This window comes from Tursiops truncatus, chromosome 15 (assembly GCF_011762595.2).
Source record: "Tursiops truncatus isolate mTurTru1 chromosome 15, mTurTru1.mat.Y, whole genome shotgun sequence".
Lineage (NCBI taxonomy): Eukaryota > Metazoa > Chordata > Mammalia > Artiodactyla > Delphinidae > Tursiops > Tursiops truncatus.
The window spans coordinates 28251354-28273245 of record NC_047048.1 but is presented as its reverse complement, the minus strand read 5'-3'; the positions used below and the strand labels follow the sequence as shown (position 1 = coordinate 28273245).

General features: G+C 42.3%; 1 protein-coding gene and 1 long non-coding RNA gene across 3 annotated transcripts in view; one reads left to right on the top strand and one right to left on the bottom strand.

Moving 5' to 3' along the window:
- The window catches only part of LOC141276487 (uncharacterized), a 37185-nt gene extending 22050 nt beyond the window's left edge, over positions 1 to 15135 (top strand). For both annotated transcript variants that reach the window (XR_012326112.1, XM_073792299.1), the window contains 2 exons: positions 14643 to 14777; positions 14968 to 15135. Coding sequence is in view for 1 of the 2 variants with exons in the window: in XM_073792299.1 (XP_073648400.1) it covers positions 14643 to 14777; positions 14968 to 15021 (189 nt within the window). In the remaining variant the exon portion in view is untranslated. The remainder of the gene's footprint in view (positions 1 to 14642; positions 14778 to 14967) is intronic.
- LOC141276593 (uncharacterized) lies at positions 37 to 3215 on the bottom strand. Its single transcript, XR_012326484.1, has 3 exons — positions 3199 to 3215; positions 2969 to 3067; positions 37 to 174 (listed from the first exon to the last, which is right to left on the bottom strand). It is a non-coding gene; the product is annotated as an uncharacterized lncRNA (long non-coding RNA).
- Positions 15136 to 21892: the final 6757 nt, after the last annotated feature.

Genomic DNA, 21892 nt, shown 5'->3' with positions numbered 1-21892 from the left:
ACTACTGTTGATGTGGTCCACACTTCTCAGCATCCTGGGGCAGAAAGCAGGGTAAAGGAGGTAGAAGGTGAATCTGGATGGGTAAGTGGAAACCATTCAGCACAGGAAGCAGCTCCAAATGTCCTCAGCAACAAGGTAGAACTTCCCAATCGTCCAAAAGATGGAACAGGCCACCTGATGGAAGAGAATGGTGTTATAGACAACCTAGTAGGATCAAACATCAGCTGGGAGATTGGGCTACATGACAAAGTCCTTATCAAGGACTTTATGAGATTAAATGATTCTGTGAAAGCTATTGCCACCAGCTGCCCTCCCGCTTTATCCTTAGATGGGACAACAGTAATAGTAATAACAACAACAACAATAACTGCTAACATGTAATTAACATGTAATGGATGCATAGTATGTGAGGCACTGTGCTAAGCCATTTGCATGCATCACCATATTTATTCCTCATGACAACCCTATTAGGTAGCTGTAAACTGAAGCAGTAAACTGAAGCTTAGAAGATCAGTAACTTGCTGGAGGTCACACAGCTAGTATCTAACTGTCAGAGCTGGGATTTGAACCCAGGTTTCCACGATGGATAGAGATAGCCTGAAAGCCAGCAAACAGTAGTGGTCTTGCAGCGAGAGTGGGGAAGATGTGTGGATTTCCTCTGAACAGAATGAACCCCACAGGCATAGGCATCTCTAAGAGTGGGACCCAGAGTTTGCTGTGGTCTCCCTCCAGCGTATGGATGCAGGGGCTTCACTGGCTTCATCTAGTCCAGATATGTGTGTGTCACTCAGACACCAGCTGGGGACCTTCCTGCCACAGTAGAGCTAGATGAAATATGAAATTGTCTTAGAAACACCTTCCATCCTACACCCCAAGGCATGTGGAAACCCAAAGTCCTCCTCTTGATTTCTGCTTCTTCCCAGGAGGTTTACATTTTCCTGGTGTCCGCTGTCTCTTGGGGTTCTGGTTTGTTTATGTGCTGTCTCTTTCCCGCACCATGTCAAACCCAATGTGAATTCAACTTCTTCAGTTTCCACAACAGCCAATCAAGCAGAGATTTTAGGGGAAATTGTAGAGAGTGGCCCCATCATATCGTGCATAGCTTCCTACCATCTTACTGGCTTTGTATCTCCTCTCCCCTTCCTGTCTCTGCCCCCCATCCTCTCCCTCTAGGATTCCCCTGGGGAATCTAGCTTCTTCTCTTTCTCTTCTTTTGGGTAGTTTCCACTTCCTCTGAAGCCTTGGTACCTAAGGCCTGAGAAAAAAGAGGAGACTCACTTTCTAACCCAAGCACTTATCTAGTCATCTTTACCAAAAGACAGTTCCCTCCCTAGAAGGGATTCTTAATTTGCTGTTAAAGTCATATAATTTTCTCCATCTTATTTTATCTATGCAACTATTGGGTATTAATTATCCAACATCTAACCAATATTGGGGCTTTTGGGACTTTATTAAGATGAGAAAAGGATAAATAGAGAATGACTGAACCCATACTATGGAATGAAAACTGTATAACTTAAATAGAAAGGCACGCAGTGGATTATGTGTTCTATACAATGGGATTCATTCTGATATTTCTTGTATTTTCTCACGAAGGACCTTTACACATTTCTTAGCTTGGGCTAAAATAATATTCTGGTTGTGGTTCAGTTTAGTGTTCTTTTCTTCAGCTTCCCACTTTTAGCTCATTCTCTTCTCTTACCTTCCTTTATTCTTATTCCTTGATCTCTCTGCTAGAGGCAGTTGCTTCCCTATATCAAGTCCTTTGTGCTATTTGCATTGAATCCTTTGTCCTAACCTCAGCACGCATGCAAAGTTCACTCCAAATGCTTGGTCTTTGCTTCAGAATTGATAAGGAAATGTGCCTTTCTCTACTCTACTCAATAAAATGCAAGTTGAAGAAAATCCATCTCAAGCTGGCTTAAACAATACGAAGGATTTCTTGGCTCCTGTGACCGAAGGAGTCTGGAGGTTGGATGGACTTTGAGTACTGTTTCATCAGTGCTCTGAAACCGTTCCTCTGAGTCACTTGGTCCTAGAATAATGGGAAGGTCACGGACCTCACATCTGTTTAGAAGAAACAAGGCTGCTCTTTCTTCATGCCTTGCTCTTAAGAGTGAGGATGTGCTTTATGAAAAGATGCTAAACAACATTCAGCCTTACAGAAATGCAAATTAAAACCACGAGATACCACTGCATATCTACCAGGATGGCTATAATCAAAAAGACGGAATTAACAGATGGTGAGTGTGTGAAGAAACAGGAACGCTCATACGTTTCCGGTAGGAATGTAGAATGGTGCAGCCACTTCAGAACACAGTTTGGCAGTCTATTAAAAACGTCAACATAAATGTACCGTATGATCAATCAATTTCCTAGGTATTTATAATTGAGAGAAATAAAAACATATGTCCCCATAAAGACTTGTACAGAATGTTCACAGCAGCATTACTCATAATAGCCAGAAAATCAAAACAACCCATCAACTGATGAATGGATAAACAAAATGTGGTACATCCTTATGATGAAATATTATTTGGTCATCAGAAGGAGTGAAGTACTGATACCTGCTACAATGTGGAGAAACTTCAAAAATATGCTAAGTAAAATAAGTCGGTCACATAAGACCGTGCATTGTATGATTCTATTTGTATGAAATGTTCAGGAGAGGCAAACCCATAGAGACAGAACATAGATTGGTGGTTGCCTGGGGCTTGGAGTGGGACTAGAGTTGACTATAAATGAGCATGAGGGGTCTTACTGGGGTGATGAAAATGTTCTAAAGCTGTATTGTGGTGATTGTTGCACAGCTAAGTAAATTTACTAAATATCATTCAATTGTGTGCTTGAAATGGTTCACAGTATGTTAGGAAAAAAAAGAGAGAGAATGTTTTCCCAATGCCCCTAGCAAACCACTTCTTGGGATTCACTGGCCCAAGCTGTGGCTTGGGGAATGGCATGTACTTACTGGTCTGGGCCTTGGTTCTGGAAAGGGAAAGCCCATCCCTGGAGCTGGGGCTGTGGTCAACTCTTCTGAAGCACTGGGGATGTGAGTAGAGATCACTACCTAGACAAAAATCAGGGTATCGCAAGGAAGGTAGAAATGAAGCTGAGTGGGCAGCCACTGTGTCAACCACACCCAAGACTGGCTGCTTAATACAGCGGCCCTACCCCTGCATTCTCTGATCTGTTACCCACATTTGGTCTCTGAGTTCTCTGCCCAGTATGGCAAAGGGAAGGAGGGGTCATGGGAAGAATCACTTCTTGAGAACATGGAACCTCAGCTAGGGTGACCAACTGACCTGGTTTCCTTGGAACGGAGTGGTTTCCTGGGATGCAGGACTCAAGGTAGTAACACTGGGAAAGTCCCAGGCAAACCAGGAGAAGCTGGTCACCCGATAACCTCACCAAATAGAAATATAGAAGCAGTCCTAATGAATTGGGGATCTTGGCGTCAGTGGCTTCTAACACCACAGAAAGACAGTCAGTCATTGTGTGCCTGTGATGAACACACACTCAGCACCATTTCTGAAATAATTTTTTGGCAAAAAACTTGAACCTAAATATAAAGAAGGCTGTAGATCTAACTCTCAGTTAATAGGAAATACAGAGGACCATGGGGGATATGAAATGACTCCACGTAGGCACTCTATAGGACAAATGACAGATGACCTAATTCTTCAACAAGTAAATTGGAAGGGGCAAAAAAAAAGAGACAGAGGGAGGACCTGTAGATTAAAAGACACTTAAGCATATCAACCAGTTGCAATGTGCGGATCCTATTTGGATCCTGATTTGAAGAGACTAAGAGAAAGAGAGAGGGAATGTGTGTGTCAGGAATGTCTAATAAGATATTTGATGATATTAAGAAATTATCGGTATATATAAAATAGATAAACAACAAGGGTTTACTGTAGAGCACAGCAAACTATATTCAACATCTTGTAATAACCTATAATGGAAAAGAATTGTGAAAAAATTTATATGTATAACTGAATCACTTTGTACACCTGAAACTAACACAATATTGTAAATCAAATATACTTCAATTTTAAAATTTATTGGTATAATACTATATTTTGGCTAGGTTTTCTCAAAAAGAGTCCTTACCTTTTAGACATACATTCTGAAATATTTACAGTCGAAATGATATGATATCTGGGCACTGCTTCAAAATAATCCAGGTGGGGGTAAAAATAAAGACAGCTTGGCCCGTCGTGGATAATTTTTGAAGCCAGGTGATGGTCTATGAAGGTTTGTTACACTGTCCTGTTTACTTTTTGAAGGGTTGACGTGTTCCTTCATCAGGACAATTAAAGCAGCAGTGCGGTGCTCTTATCCTGCCTGTGTAACCCTCCCTGCTTGGGGGCTGCTCGTAGTCACAAGTAGGTCAGGGTCTCCCCAGAATTTAGAATTTCACAGATCCGTGAATTTTCCAAAAACTTGGATAAAGGACAAAGTCAACTTTTCCTTATGCCAAATTAAAACAAAAGAAAACCAAACAAAACTTTAAAACTCCCATCTACTCCATCATCATTTCATAAAAGGAAGATCATAAAAACATCAATAACATCTTTTCAGAAAAGTCCAGCCTTTCAACTGGGCACAATTAGCCTTATGGACAAACTTGTTCCATGTCCCTCTTTTGTCAGTTCACCCTGAAACTGGCGACACAAACACCCTGGGGAGAGGAAGGAAGACTTGAGGGCTGACTGCTCTCACTTCCCTTCCTGCTAATGAGGGAAGGACTTGTATGCTGCTGTCATTACAATGTGCAGGGCTCTCAAACCATCAGCCTCTCAAAGAGTGCAGGTGAGGATCCCCCTAAACCAGGAACTCATGGATGCACTTCCCTTTCATCTAATCCTAGTGATGTGTCCCCGGTGGGGGAAGGGAGCTGCAGACTCAGGGAGGGCTTTCCTGCTGGATGAAATGCTTTGTACTTGAATGGAAAATAACAGCTGGGCCCAAGGCAGCAAGGGCCCTCTGTCTGTGCTCAGCTGGTGGTGAGGGCCCCTTTGAGACCTCAGGAGAGCAGAGCCAGCCTTGCGGGTGGCATCAGTTGGCTGCATGGCTGTGCTCCTGAGACTTAAGCTACCACCTGATACACTGTGACTTGCTCCTCTTTCCTTCGCTTCCTCCTCTCTCTTGCACCCCACCTACCAAGGGGTTCTGGTTTATTTCTTAAGGCAATAAATTTCAGGATCAGATATGAGCGTCCTTTTCCTTGAAACTCAGGCACATGGAAGACAGATTTTTTGGGGTGGAGAAATGTTCTGGAGGTAGATAGTGGTGATAGTTGCACGCACAATGTTATAAATGTACGAAATGCTACTAATGGTAAATTATATGTTATGTGTATTTTACCACAATTAAAAAAATAAACAGACTGTTGGGGGGCAAAGTGTCACCAGGGAAGACACGTGTTCAGCAGCTGCCGTGTTGCCCGGATCGTACTTCCTCCATGTTTCATACTACTTGGGGTCATTCTCCCTTTCTGCTAGCCAGAGTCTCTTTCTGCTGTTTGCAACCAAAAAAACAAAAACAAAAGCAAAACCTTCCATTATGTAATCTCCCTGAGCCTCAGTTTCTTCACCTGTAAGATAGGGGTAATAATAGTACCTTCCATTTATTCATTTTAACAAAGATTACATCAGTAAACTCAATCAGTGTTCACCAAGATAATGACGAACAAGAGGAGGAAGATGGTACCATGTGTATTTCCTGTTGCTGCTGTAACAAATCACCATAAACTTAATGGCTTAAAACAACCAAATTTATTCTCTTATAGCTCCGGAGATCAGAAGTCCAAGTTGGGTCAGCAGGGCTGCCTTCCTTCTGGAAGCTCTAGAGGAGAATCCATTTCCTCACCTTCTCTAGCTTCTAAAGGCCGCCCGCATTCCTTGTCTCGTAGTCCTCCATCACTCCAACCTCTGCTCCGGCTGTCACCTCTCCTTCTCTGACCCTGACCCTCATGGCTTTCTCTTATAAGGACCCTTGTGACGGCATTGAGCCCATAGTCCATGATAACCTCCCTATCACAAGATCCGTAACTCAATCTGCAAACTCATTTGCCAAGTGCCTTTTACCATGTAAGGTAACACTCACAGGTTCTGGGGTTAGGATGTGGATTTCTTTGGGGGATTTCTTTGGGGGGCTTTTATTCAGCCTACCACTCCATGTGTCCAAAGTTTTGATTTATAACTATTTATGTGGTTATGTGGAAGATTCCAAGGAAAATAAGTTATCTTCCCTGCCTTCAATGCTTAGAATACTGTTGGGGAAACAAAATATTTACCAAGTCCACAGAGCCCCAGGCGGTGTGGTGGATGCTACTTTGGGAGGTGAAGTGATGTTTTGAGGATATGAAGATGAGTGCAGGGATCCTTTGTTTCCGCTCTGAGGTGAGGTATCTCCTCTCTTTAGAGCTGTGTAGGCTGTGCCTGCTCAAATCGGGGCGCCACTTTTCCAGGAACAATGATCTGAATGTTGTCTCCTGGAGGTGTGTGACACAGCATTCCTGCCTTCTCCTCACAGGAAGTGGGAGCTTTTGGACAGGCAAGGCGGAATCTCTTCACTAGATCAGCAGACATCTTTGCTTTCTACTTTTATAGATTCCTATGGTCTGAGTGTTTGTGTTTCTCCCAAATTCATATGTTGAAATCCTAACCCTAAATAAGATGGTATCAGGAGGTGGGGTGTTTGGGAGGTGCTTAAGTCATGAGGGCCAAGCCCTTGTGAATGGGATTAGTGCCCTTTTAAAAGAGGCGCCAGGGAGCTCCTTTGTCCCCTTTTGTCTTGTGGGGACACAGGGAGAACTCTGTACCACCTTACCTGATCATGCTGGTCCCATGATCTCGGACTTCCAGCCTCCAGAACTGTGAGCAATACATTTCTGTTGTTTATAAAGCAGCCAGTCTATGGTATTTTGTTATAGCAGCCCAAACAGACTAAGACACTGATGATTTGCTAAATTTCATTTGGACCCTAGGGAGGGTTAATTTTAATGTTAGCCTTAATTTTGGCTTAAGGTCTAACAGGTAAGTTGATGGTGAAAAGGGGTGAGGGGCAAGGGAGAAGGCATGTCCCCCTCCTCCAGCTTTCCAGAGTCCTGGAGAAATTGTATCAGTTAGAAACAGGACAGGATGGTCCAAAGAATAAGAAATCAGCTGCTAGATCATCTGCTGTGATACAGTTGCTGGAAAGCATGAACCATGCTCATCTTTCATCAAGAGAGTAAAGCGCCACTGAACAGCAATAAAGACAGTCTGTAAGCAATTTAATTGAGGTATCTAGAAGGGAGACGTACCACTACGTGTCCAAATAGGCTTTGCCCAGCCCCCAGCCCTCAGGTAGCTGACTCTGGGTCTGGCATGTTACTAGAATGAGTTGGGTCATTCGCTGGTGAGTTCTTAGTTTTTCAACTAGTGTCTGTCCTGGAACCTGGCCCATGAACTCTGCTTTCCCAGAGTAAAAATTGTGACATGTGTCTCAGTAAGGATTACTTGATGTGTGTGAACTATGTGACAAATACAAAGGTCTTAAAATTTACTTATACATTGAAACTTTTTTTAAAAAGAGATTTATTCACGTACCATACAATTCACCCATTTAAAGTGAACAATTCAATTTTTTTGTGTATTCAGAGTTGGGCAACCATCACTACAACCAATTTTAGAACATTTTCTTCATCTTCTTAATAATTAGCAGTCACTCCCCATTTCCGCCCAACATCTACTCCTCAGTCCCTGGCAACCGCTAATCTACTTTGTCTCTATGAGTTTGCCTGTTCTGGACATTTTGTATAAATGGAATCATAAAATGTGTGGTCCTTTGTGACTGACTTCTTTCACTGAACATAATGTTTTCATAGTCCATCCATGTTATAGTATGTATCAGTATTTCATTCCTTTTTATGGCTGAATAATATTCCATTGTGTTGATATACATATATACATGTATACATATATACATATACTATTTTGTTTATCCATTCATCAATGGATGGATATTTGGATTATTTCACTTTTGGGCTATGAACAGAGAGTAAGGGTAGTATATTCATGTACAAGTTTTTGTGTGGACATATGTTTTCGATTCTCTTGAGTATACACCTGGTATACTGGGTCATATGTAACTCTATGTCAATTCTCTCAAGTATACACCTGGAAGTGCTGGGTCATAGAGTAACTCTATGTTTAACCTTTTGAGTAACTACCAGCTTGTCTTGCAAGCTGGCTGTACCAGTTGACATTCCCATCAGCAAGGTATGGGGGTTCAAATTTTTCCAAATCCTCACCGACACTTGTTATTTTCCATGTTTGTTGTTGTCCGTGTTGCCTGTTTGTTTTTATGGTCATCTTAGTGGATCTGAAGTGGTATATCATTGTTTTGATTTGCAGTTCCCCAATGGCTAATGATGTTGGGCAGTTGGCCATCTTTTCATGTGCTTACTGACTATTTACTGGCTATTTTATCTTCCTTGGAGAAATGTCTATTCAGATCCTTTGCCTCTTTTTTTTGGCCTGCACAGCATGAAGGATCTTAGTTCCCGACCAGGGATGGAACCAGTGGAAGTGTGGAGTCTTAACCACTGGACCACCAGGGAAGTCCCTGGGTACATTTAATCTTGAATGGCCTCCTAAACAATTTCATACAGGAGCCACTATAGAATAGTGATTCACTATGGGAGCTGTCAGGTTGATAGCCTGGATTTGAATCCTAACTTGGCTGTATATTAGTACACGACCATGACCATTCCCTACAGACCTCAGTTTTCCCCAACTACACAATGAGGATAGAAATATTAGCGACTTCATAGGGTTGTTGTAAGGATTTTAAAAGGCAGCACATGTCAAAGGCTTAGTAAGGCTTAGTAAAGACTCAGTAAGTGTTACCCATAATAGTAACAACATCAACACTTACCAAGCCTTTTCTATTTTATGTGCACATAAGAATCTCATTTAATCGACACAGCAATCTTGCAAAATAGGTATCATCATCTCCATTTTACGAGTGAGAAAAGTGAAGCTCAGGGAGATGAAGGATGTGTCCCGGGCTACCCAGATGTTAAGAGACAGAGTAGAGATTCCTACCTGCATCTGGATGACTGCAGGGCCCTCCGCAAATGTGTCTCAGGAGAGTTTTTAGGCTTCTGCTGTTCAAATGCAACTGTAATTAAGCAAATGCTATAAGAAAGGAATCAGAGAAGAACCCAGTAATGAAATCGTCACCCGCTTATTCAGGCAGAGAGAAGCCATAGCACCCCCGCCCCCTCCACCAAGGATGTGTTCATTTCGCTTTGAGTGGGTTTTTGAGTCGGAGGGTCTTTTCACACAGCCCGGGCAAGCTCTCCCTGTTTAGCACGGCCTCCCTGAGAACCTCATGGAGTTAACTGAAAAACGAAGAAAGGCAAGCATCCAGTAAGGCTCCCTCTTCTGGAACCATCGTTTAGGATTTCTTTGTAGTTCCCCATAGCGACATTGGGTGTCACCTTCGAGTTGACTGAAGCCAGTCTCCCAGAAATTGTCAAAATGCGACGTTTTGTTCCAAGAGTTTCTGCCTCTCTAAGATCCAGTTTGGAGGCATTCATTACCAGCACTCCTGGCCCCAAGTCAGGCTGGATAATCTGGTTCTCATTTACAGAGCCAAGCGGTGTTCTTAAAGAAGAGGGCGCCCAGCAGCTGGATAAGCTTTGAGTTTGAAAATGAGCTCCATGGCCATGACTTTTGCAACTGACTTCTCTTCTGTTGAAAGGGAGGTGATGACACAAGGATGAGAGACAGTTTATGCAAAGATCCTACTAACTCGGAGTCCTTTTCTCCCAGAGTTCTTTGCGCTGCCCTGTCTCATCTGCTCACACCTGTATCTACACTATGCTGTGAGCAACTGTGGGCGATGAGTGGGCTGGGACTCTCCCTCTCTCTCTTCCTCCCTCCCTTCCTTTCCTTCCTTCCTTCCTTCCTTCCTTCCTTCTTTCCTTCCTTCCTTCCACCCTCCCTCCCTCCCTCCCTCCTTTCCTTCCTTCCTTCCTTCCTCCCTCCCTTCCTTTCTTCCTTTCTTCCTTCCTTCCATGCCATACATATTAATTGAGTATATATTATGTGCCAGACACTGGAGCTAAAATAGAAACAAAACAGCAAATTCCTCTTCCTTCATGGAATTGACATTCTAATTCCTTATTTATCTGTATGTTCTCGGCACCTAGCACATAGTAGGCACTTAATAACTGCTTTAATGGATTGGTGTATACTCTTCTCTTCCAATTTTTTCCTATGCATATACTAACACAATACATGATATTTAAATTTTAGATAGAAATGAGAGCATGAATTAATACTATTCTGTGACCTTTCCCCCAACTTAATAGTGTCTCACGGCCGTCTTTCCATGTTAGAACATAAAAGTCGACTTCAGGGTTTACATGTCCCCAAGTGCTATCTGGAATCACTCTGCCCCTTGGAGTCTAGAAAAGACTGGCTTGAGCCCAAATCCATTCCCTGTGAATTCTCAGGGTCAGGTTAGGATTGTGAATGGACCAGGGTGCTCACATTCTCATGGTCACTTCTGGTCACTGTTTATGCTTCTGCTGAATTAATTTCATCCCAATTTATTTAACCAGTCTCCTATTGTTGGACATTTAGGTTGTTTCCAGTCTTCCTATCACAAACAGTGCTGTAGTGAAAAAGCTTGTTCATCCTTTGTTTTATGCAAATTGAATAAATTGCTAGAAGTGGTATTGCTGGGTAAATTTAGCAATAAGTATTGCTATAGACACAGATATTGCAATATCTGTGGATACTGCTAAATTTTCTCCACAGAGTTTGTACTAATTCTCATTCCCAATAAGATGTGTTACCAAATTGTGATCTTTGCTTATCTGTACAAATACACATAACACACACATTTCCTTTTCATAGTCTTTGCCTTTTTTTTTTTTTTGGTGAATTGTTGATCTGCAGGAGCTTTTTCATATGTTAGGGAAATTATCCCTTTGTAACTTAAAATACAAATATGTTTTCTTAATTTTATTTGTTTCTCATCATCTTTTTCTTTAAACAGCTGCCTAGTATTCCATAAGTATTCTTTAAACAGTTTCTTGTTGCTAGACATCTTGGTTGTTTTCAGTTTTTTGCTGTTATAAACTACACAGCTCTTTCCGCTAATCTGCACTGCATCTTTATGCTAAATTCCTAAAAGTGGAATTTCTTGTTTAAAGGATATTGACTTTAAAAAGCCTTTTCATACATGTTGGGTATTGAATATTATATTTAAAAAACCTTTTTATTATTTAAAAAGAAACATTTAGTAATTTAAAGAAATGCCCCCCACATCCCAATCGTGCATCCACTCAGACTGACTAGTCTAATCTATCCTTCCACCCCCTTCCACTTGCTCTGTATTACTTTGAAGCAAATAATCTCATCTATAAAGATTTAAGGATGTAGAGAGATGCTGTCTTTGGATGGGAGATTCACCATCTCTCCCCCTCGTTCTTCTAGGTAGCGGCAATGGAAAGTTACCCAACAATGCTGTTTAGCAGCCTTCCTCTTGGAGGCTGCTGGGGGGCAAACGTTTAATCACATTCGTGTGCCCCTTCTCTGGAGCTCTGCTCTTGTTTTGCAGACAGGACAAAACGTTCACCCACATGGATGACTCAGCCAGCCCCAGGCCTCTTTGGTCCACGGCAGAATCTCCACAGACCCAAAAGCTTTGCTTCAACCATAAGTTTTCACTTATTTTCTATTCATCCCAAGAGGCAGGCAGGAAATTGCCCTTGGTCCATGAATCTCACAGGAATCTTTCCTCTGCCCTTTCCCATTTGGATGTTGCTTCCTTGAACAATACCCAGGTGGATGGGCACTTTCTCCATGCGAACTTATCTTGATGCGCACTGACATCTGGCTGGTGGGGGGCTCTGTCTTTCACGCTGAGCCCCTGCGACTCAAGAGTGTTGCCTATGGCCTACCCAGGACTCTCCCAGGATCCTGCAGGCCGTATTCTGAGAACTCCCCTTGCTCCTGACAGGCTTCCAGTTTCCATCCTTAGTTGGCTTCACCCTGGGGGTACCGGGCACTGAGGGGGTCAGGGTGGGCACTGCCAGCCAGGCCCTGCTTTCTCATTTATGCAGCACCAATTATTGCCAAGATACCCTTGGGATTTGGGAAGCAGAGAACCCATAGGGGTGCAGCAATAACTAGAGTGGCTGCTGGCAGCCTGGCTCTCTCCACACAAATGACTTGACCCTGTGCTGGCCTCCATGGTGCTGGGGCCTTACCCACCTAGCTCACTGAACCCTCCAGCGCCCTGCAGATGGGGATTTCATTATTCTTATTTTACCCAAGAGGAATAGGAGGCTCTCAGAGAGACTAAGGGACTCAATGAAAGTTACATAACTTGAGCAAGTCCCAGGACTGAGATTTTGAATCCAGGTCCTCGAGCTGGAGTTTTGACCCTAAGGCCATCGTTCTTACCTTTTGATTCATTTTTAAGAACAAATATATCAGGTAGAGGTCATAGCAGAAAGGCTGCCCGATCAAATCCCCTTCTGAGGCCCAAGCTGGGAAATCCAAGGGAAGTAAGATCACATTGGGGTTGGCATGAATACTGGCTAATCACACTTTTCCAGGCATAAAGTAGATTCCAGGCAATGGAGGCTTCTACAGGGAAAGTCTGCTTGTCAGTAACAGCTTCTGGCCTCTTTGGGCTGCTATCTATTTTACCGAGTTCAAGCTCGTCCTGTTTGCCACACAACAGGCCAATAAAATAGAGAGATGAATTGTTGGGGCAAGGAATAGCAACTTTATTCAGAAAACCAGCAAACTGAGAAGATGGTGGACTAGTGTCCCAAAGAACCATTTTCCCTGAGTTAGAATTCAGGTTTCTTTTATACTAAAAGGGGAGAGGGTAAAGTCCTGGTTCCAGTCAGACTCCAGAGGGGATGTGCTAATTTCTTTCCTGCAGCCATTCACAGGTGGGCCTGGTCAGGAGGTTTCCTATGAGCTAAATAAAGGTACTTTAGCTTAACGTTCTTTATGTGGGAGGCAGGGTTCCCAGAGATGGGCCATTATGTATGATTTAAGCTTATAGGCAACATCCCTTTCGAGATCAACTTGTAGCAAAAGCAATAGAATACAAAGGTTAAAGTAAAAGAAATAGATCCAATATGGAGTCAGATTTGTTCTTCCCTATTGGATCTAGAAATGAGAAGGGGATTTCCTAGTTCACTGATGGGCAGCACTGGTGGCTTTGGAATGTTCTCCATCCCACCGAATGGACAGCCCTGTACATCCACGCAGAGTCGAGTACTTTGCCCAAGTGGGGGTGCTGGGGCTGTGGTCTTCTCTGCCACCAGGACTCTGTGCCACCAGGGGAACTATGGAATGTCAATGGGGTAGAAAGAAATTTGCCCTCCTGAGTGTTAAATGCTGGATAATGACCAGAGACTGGATTTCATTGTTCCCGCTCAGACCCATTAAATAGAGGCACCTGATGGGCAGATTTCCAAATGGGAGCTTCCACGTGTGTTAGGGCTCAGTCATCATTCTGCACTGAAGCCCTCCTTCCCCAACCCCAGGCCCTTTGGTGAGTTTGATATCACCCTTCATCCAGGCTCTCAAATGACAAACTCACGCCGCTAACCTTCACCACCTCCCCTGTAGCCAAGCACTCACCACTGACCTCTCCATTCTCTCTCTACATTGTTTCAAAACTTTCAGGAAATCCTATTGGTGTTTCCTTGAAAACACACCTCACATCTTTTGACTCTTCTGCATGTCTATCTTACACCACCCTGGAGGCTCTTACTCAGGGTCAGGGGCAACAGTCCCCTCATAACTGTCTGCAGCTTCCCCCTTTTTCCCCACTGCAGTCTGTTCTCACAACACAGGCAGAATGAGCTCTTGTCAGTCTTCTGCTTAAAATCCTTCAATGGCTGTCTTCCCATTGCATGTAAGAAAAATCCAAACTCCTTCCCTCGGCCTCTAAGACCCTGCCTGGAACTGGTCCCTGCCTGCCTACCAGGACTTTGTTGCAGACATGCTGGCTTTCTTTTAATTCCCACCTGTTAGCACAGTTTATCCAGCCCCAGGGCATTTGCACTTGCAGCTTCCTCTGCCTGGGCTGCTATGAGTCTGGCCCTTCCTATTTATTTATTTACTATTTAAAACTTTAATTGAAGTATAGCTGATTTATAATGTTATATTAGTTTCAGGTATACCATATAGTGATTCAATATTTTTATAGATTATACTCCATTTAAAGTTATTACAAAACAACGGCTATATTTCCCTGTGCTGTACAATATATCCTTGTTGTTTATCTATTTTATACATGCAGTTTGTACCTCTTAATCCCCTACCCCTAACCTGCCCCTCCCCACTTCCCTCTCCCCATTGGTAACCACTAGCTTGTTCTTTATATCTGTGTCTGTTTCTGTTTAGTTATATACATTTGTTTTATTTTTTAGATTCTGCATATAAGTGATAACAGAGTACTTGTCTTTGACTCATTTTACTAAGCATAATACTCTCTAGGTCCACACATATTATTGCAAATGGCAGAATTTTATTCTTTTTGCTGAGTAATATTCCATTATATATTATATACACCACATCTCTTCATCCATTTATCTGGACACTTAGGTTGCTTCCATATTTTGGAAAATTTATATGGAACCACAAAAGACCCTGAAATGCCAAAGCAATCTTGAGAAAAAAGGACAAAGCTGGAGGTATCCCGCTCCTCGACTTCAGGCTATTCTACAAAGCTACAGTACAGTAAGTCCTCTACATATGAACCTTCAAGTTGCAAACTTACAAAGATGTGAACGTGTGTTTGCATGTCCAGTCACGTAAGTTAGTTCACGTGTCTGATGTATGTTGTTATGTGTGTGCTTTGTGTCACATGGTTGTGCTTTTGTGTACTTTACAATACTGTATAGAGTACAATAGTACAGTATCTTTATAGATAGAATTGAATCCAGCAGGGAACCAGAACCTGTGCCATCAGCATCAGGCGTGAGTGAAACTGCAGCTTGCCCTCCGCCTCCTATTGCTGACCATCCTTCAGCTCTACCATCTCCCACCTCCTCTCCGTCCTCCGGTCAGTAACTCTTCTTGCCTGTTCACTCGATGATGCCAGCCCCCGTATGCCAGCTGTACTACTGTACTTTTCAAGGTACTGTACTGTAAGATTAAAAATGTTTTCTTCATTTTTTGTGTATGTTTGTTTTTTATGTATTATTTATGTAAAAGTAGTATAAACCTATTACAGTACAGTACTATATAGCCGATTGTGTTAGTTGGGTACCTAGGCTAACTTTGTTGGACTGACGAACAAATTGGACTTACAAACGTGCTCTTGGAATGGAATTTGTTTGTATGTAGGGGGCTTACTATAATCAAAACAGTATGGTACTGGCACAAAAACAGACACATAGATAAATGGAACAGAATAGAGAGCCCAGAAATAAACCCACACACCTGTGGTCAATTAATCTATGAGGGGGGGCAAGAATATATTGGGTTGGCCAAAAAGTTCGTTCGGGGTTTTTCTGCAAGATGTTATGGAAAAATCTGAATGAACTTTTCAGCCAACCCAATATAATAGCAAAAAGACAGTCTCTTCAATAAGTAGCCCTTCTTATCTTTTGGTTCTGCTTAAGTGTTAGTCCCACAGAGAAGCCTTCCCTGATTATCTAAGCAGGTCTCCCTCCTTTTAAAGTAATAGCATCCCTTTCATCTCCTCCCCATAATTTATCACTGGGTTAAATTATGTGCTCTAAAAAGATATGTCCACGTCCTAACCCCCAGTACCTGTGAATGTGGCCTTATTTGGATATAGGCTCTTTGCAGATGTAATCAAGTTAAGATGAGGTCATACTGGATCAGGGTGGGCACTAATCCAATGACCAGGGGCCTTATAAGAAGAGGGAAATTTGCACATGGAAGAATACCTCTCAAAACAGAGGCAGAGATTGGACCCAAGGAATGCCAAGGGTGGCTGGCAGCCCCCAGAAGGTGGAAGGAGTGAGGAAGGATTCTCTCCAGAGTCTCCAGAAGAGCCAACCCTGCCAACACCTTGTTTTCAGACTGCTGGCTTCCAGAACTGTGAGAAAAGAAATTTCTGTTGATTAAGCCACCCAGCTGTGCAAGTTGTTACCTAGGAAACAAATACAGTTGGTTAATTACTTTGTTTGCTTATTTGTTTATTTTTGTTTATTTTTTGTTTATTTTTGTTTATTTTTTAAATTTTTCTTCCACTTGACAAGCCTTTTATTTCTTTATTCTCTCTTGTATCCCTAGTGCCCAGCTGTGGGTCTAACACAGAAAGAACTCACCAAATATTTCTGGATGAATCAATTCCCCCACATAATCAGCCATAACATCAACTGTAGCTTGTCTTGTGTTCATTGCTCTGTATCATGTCCATCCCTCCCACTTTTGGTCGTCATTTCCCTCTGAATTTTTGCAAGAGCCTTCCATCTGGTCTATGCGCTGCTTAACTTTTCCTCCCCTTTTTAACAGAAATCCGATCTTCTCACTTTTCCACTTTAAACCCTTTATTCTTTCCCCATTGTCCTATACTAGCTATTGGACCTTGGGCAGTTGCCATAAACTGTCAGCCTCAGCCTCAGTCTCCTCATCTGTGGAATGGGAGTAGTAATTGCACCTACCTCACCAGGTTGATGTGAAGATTAGCTGAGAATCAATGCAAAGCACAAAGCACAATGCCCAGCGCATCACAGGAGACCTGTGAATGCTGGCTTTCACTATTATGGTTAGCATTTCTGTTGGATTGAGGCTAGAGACCCGAGGCTTTATAAAATGAATCCTTTGTTAAGATGGAGAAAAGCATTTTTTCCATCTTGTTTAGTGATTGGATCCTTAAACTAGCAGCATGCATAACTTAGAATTTTTTCTAAGTTATCTAAAAATCACGCATTCAAAGTTGGCTTGCCCAACAAAGTGATTAAAAAGCAGAGTTTGCCTAGCCTTTTGGCCTGTTGAAGTTTGGAAAAGACATCTATTTTGAAAGCGTGAGTTTGCATATCATTAAACACACAATGAAAATACACTAAGTGAAAAACTTAATGTAGGCTCACATTTATATTAAAATTATATCATTTGTACCATAGACATAATCTTAAATGTAGAAATAAAGGAATTCATTTTAATCATGGCTCAGAACTTACGACCTCCATTTCTGAAAACCTCTTAATCAGGAAATTTCCAAAAGAAAAAAATTGTTTAAAATACATGGTAACACATTTCAGAGCAATTCCAAAATTTAATGTGTGCAAATTATTCATATATTCATAATTTCATTATAACACATCAGATTTGGGGAGTCAAGCACAGGGTGAAGGGAATATCCATTAACTGCTAAAAAAGGCCCATAAGTGAAATGAATTTAAATATTAACAACTACCTTCTTATCGACCCAGAGATCTCACTAAAGCACCAGCTATTTAATAAGATAGGAAGGGCTCGTTGATTTGAAAGGCTAAATTGGTGAGAACCTCTCTTTTTAAAAAAGCTTTCTTTCAAAAAGTCAGGCTTTCTGTAGAAATGAACAGTACTGTGATGTGGTCCACTGCTCTTCTGAAGCTGCTTTTGTTTGATATGGCAAGTTTTAAAAATAGTGCCAGCAGGGAAGGTAGTAAATGATTGAAAATGGAAATATGAACATGGCTTGATAGTATTATTATTTACTATTTATTTATTTATTTTTATTTTTATTTTTTTTGCTGTACGCGGGCCTCTCACTGCTGTGGCCTCTCCTGCTGCGGAGCACAGGCTCCGGACGCACAGGCTCATCGGCCATGGCCCACGGGCCCAGCAGCTTCGCGGCATGTGGGATCCTCCCGGACCGGGGCACGAACCCGCGTCCCCTGCATCGGCAGGCAGACTCTCAACCACTGCGCCACCAGGGAAGCCCTACTATTTATTAAAATTAGAAATTCTCTTAAAAGTTAATAGGAGAGACAGAGAGGCTTTTGGCCAAAGGACAGCAGCCTGGGAGGGCACCCTCGTGTGTGTGTGCATGTGTGTGTGTAATGACCTTTCTGCCTTGTGATATATCTATTTCTGGACCCATCCCAGCAGTCATTGTGGGTCCTTGGGTTCCTAGAATCACTGAGAGGAGGTAGAGACTGTTTGACAGGAAGACTAGAGATTTTACTAACACTTGGGAACATACCAGGCCATGAGAATTGAACCATGACCTGGGCCACGCCCAGTAGGAAAGGAGAACTCTCTCCACTGTCTTACTTTATTAAAAAGTAAAATCTTCTAAAATGGTCTTTGGTTGCACAAATATATCTTCACTTTGTATACGATAAAAATAATACGGATAAAATGAGTGTTCCTTGACCCTCTTACTCTCCCGTCACCCTCTCAACTTGGGACCCTAGTTCCTCTCATTCCAAGTTCAGCAGGCTTCAGTGTTACTTCAGTGTTACCACTTCCATGCATCTCCTCCCAGATATTTTCTATACATTTGTAAACATACATATGCATAGAGAAACAGACGGTTTGTGTACTATTTCTAATTTACATTAAAAAAAATTCTAAGTTATACATGCTGCTAGTTTAAGGATCCAATCACTAAACAAATTCTGCAGGAAGAACAGCAGGCCCCGCCCCATTCCTAGCTCCCTGTTCACACTGCCCTAAGGTAAACACTTTCAACTTGTTCCTGAACCCTCTCTAATTCTCAATAACGTGCTTAGACTTCTACTTCAGATTTTTTCATCTTCAGGCATTGTCTTTTGACTTCCCAGGATGGAAGACCAGGCTTTAGACTTCAGTTTTATGCCACCGCCAGCATCCCCCCTACTTTTGTCCTCCTGTCATCGTGGTACCAAAATCTTGGTTAGGTCAATATTTGCATTGTTATAAATATGGATGTGCCTTTCACAGCTGAGCCATGTTGAATACCATGGAGTTTTGGGGCCCATTTTTTAATTTACTTTCTTGACATTAGTAATTGTTAAGTTTTCCCATGTGTGTCATGTTCTGTATACTTACCACTAATTAAGCTGTAAGCTCTCTCTCCCAGCTGTCCCCACCGCCTCTCCTCACCGCCATGTGCATTAGGTTTTCCATAGCCTCATCTTGGAGTGACTCTCCAGGAGCCTTTTGACCTGCTCCACTTGGGACTGTCTTCTCTCTAAGCCCAGTGCACAGACGTTATCCTGGGAACTTTCTTCTCATCACCCCGAGATTCCTTCCTCTTTCTCTTGAGTTCGGTTTCCTGTTGCCTGGGTCCCATATCTTCCTCTTTTTTGGTTTGTTTATTTATTACCCCCTCCAGTAGATTTCTGAGAAAGGATACACGGGTAGGGTGTGTGCTTTTTCTGTAAGTGGGATCTTATTAGACAATTGTTCTGTATTCTTCCTTTTTTCCCTTAACCTCGTGTTTTGACAATCTTTCTCCATTGGTGTGAAAAATTTCCCTCTTATTTTAATGGTTGAGTAGATCATAGAAACCCTGTTAACTGAAACAATTGGCAGTCTCCACTGAATACTTAATTGAAAGTTAGGATCGTAAGAAAGACACAATATGGCAAAGAGTAGCTCAAAGCTCACCAATTCCATCTCCTCACAAGAAGGCTGTGGGTCCCAGGCTCCCTTGCAGTTAGGTTAGGGGCCAGGTACCAGGGAGTGACCAAAGCTATGTGAAATATGTAGATGTGTGTATTAGGGTTCTCCAGAGGAACAGAACCAATAGGATATATAGAGAGAGATTTATTGTAAGGAATTGATCATGCGATTATGGAGGCTGAGAAGTCCCAAGATCTGTTGTCAGCCAGCTGGACGCCCAGGAAAGCCAATGGTTTAGTTCTAGTCCAGGTATGAAGACTGATATCCCAGCTCCAAGACAGTCAGGCACAGGGCGGGTGGGATGAATTGGGAGATGGCGATTGACATATATACATTATTGATACTATGTATAAAATAGATAACTAATAAGAACCTACTGTATAGCACAGGGAACTCTACTCAATGCTCTGTGGTGACCTAAATGGGAAGGAAATACAAAAAAGAGGGGATGTATGTATACGTATAGCTGATTCACTTTGTTCTACAGTAGAAATTAACACAACACTGTAAAGTAACTATACTCCAATAAAAATTTAAAAAAAAAAGACAGGCACAGAGAGAAAATTCTCCCTTCCGGGTTTTCAGTGGATTGGATAAGGCCAACCCACATTGGGAAGGGCAATCTGCTTTACCCAGTCTGCCAACTCAAATGCTCATCTCATTCAGAAACACCCTCACAGACACATTCAGAAAAATGTTTGGCCAATATCTGGGCACCTGGTGGCCCAGTCAAGCTGACACATAAAATTTATCATCACAGTGTGACAGGTCACTTGCAGACCTAGCCCTAATGTCCCCTGTGTACTCTTCTGTGTAGTCTTTCTTTCCTCCCTGTGGTGCCTGTGGAGGCCACATGTTAGAGGTGGTGGAGTCAGATGGAAGGTGCCTGGAGCCTTGGTTCACCATTTGTCCATAATGATATTAACAAATAAATGAATGAATAACTGGGTAAGCAGGGAAAGCTCTTCCTTACGGAACAATGCCAACTTATACATGTGCAAGGAACGATGGAATTAGAAAGTCACCATCTGGCAGCCACCACAGTGATGAGTGTTTCAGGCAAAAACCTTCAGTGGGTGCTAAAATTAGTAGGTGAAAGATTGACGAGAAACTGGATATTTGCATAGTTTCAAAGTAAATCCGAGCAAGATATTTATAAATCGGGAAGGTTAAAAAGTAATAACTTTAGAGTGGAGAAACCTGGCTGAGACCATCTTAACCAATAATCCAAATTAACATCACCAGCGATGTGGCAAATATACATCCTGTGCCTTTGATATAATGCACTGAGAAGCACCAATATCAGATGTGTGGTATTCTGACCATACGCGCTTAACCTGAATCTAATCAAGGGAAAAAACATCGGACATTCTAAAAAATAATGGGCCTGTGCTCTTTGATTATTTATTTATTTATTTATAGGCCATGCAGCTTGTGGGATCTTAGTTCCCCATCAGGGATCGAACCCGGGCCCTCGGCAGTGAGAGCATGGAGTCCTAACCACTGGACCACCAGAGAATTCCCAGGAAGAAATTTTACGTTATTTTTTTTAATAGATCTTTATTGGAGTATAATTGCTTCACAATACTGTGTTAGTTTCTGTTGTATGCCGAAGTGAATCAGCCATATGCATATACCTGTCCCCATATCCCCTCCCTCTTGAGACTCCCTCCCATCCTCCCTATCCCACCGCTCTAGGTGGTCACAAGGCACCGAGCTGGTCTCCCCGTACTATGCTGCTGCTTCCACTGGCTAATTATTTTACATTTGGTAGTGTAAATATGTCGATGTTACTCTCACTTCACCCCAGCTTCCCCCTCCCACCCCATGTCCTCAAGTCCATTCTCTATGTCTACATCTTTATTCCCGCCCTGCAACTAGGATCATCAGGTACCAGTTTTGTTTTTTTTTTTTTTAGATTCCATATATATGTGTTAGAATACGGTATTTTATTTTCTCTTTCTGACTTACTTCACTCTGTATGACAGACTCTAGGTCCATCCACTTCACTGCATATAACTCAATTTCGTTTCTTTTTTTTAACATCTTTCTTGGAGTATAATTGCTTTACATTGTTGTGTTAGTTACTGCTGTATAACAAAGTGAATCAGCTATAGTATACATATATCCCTATATCCGCTCCCTCTTGCGTCTCCCTCCCACCCTCCCTACCCTCCCCTCTAGGTGGTTACAGAACACCGAGCTGATCTCCCTGTGCTATGCGGCTGCATCCCACTAGCTATCTGTTTTACATTTGATAGGGTATGTATGTCAGTGTTACTCTC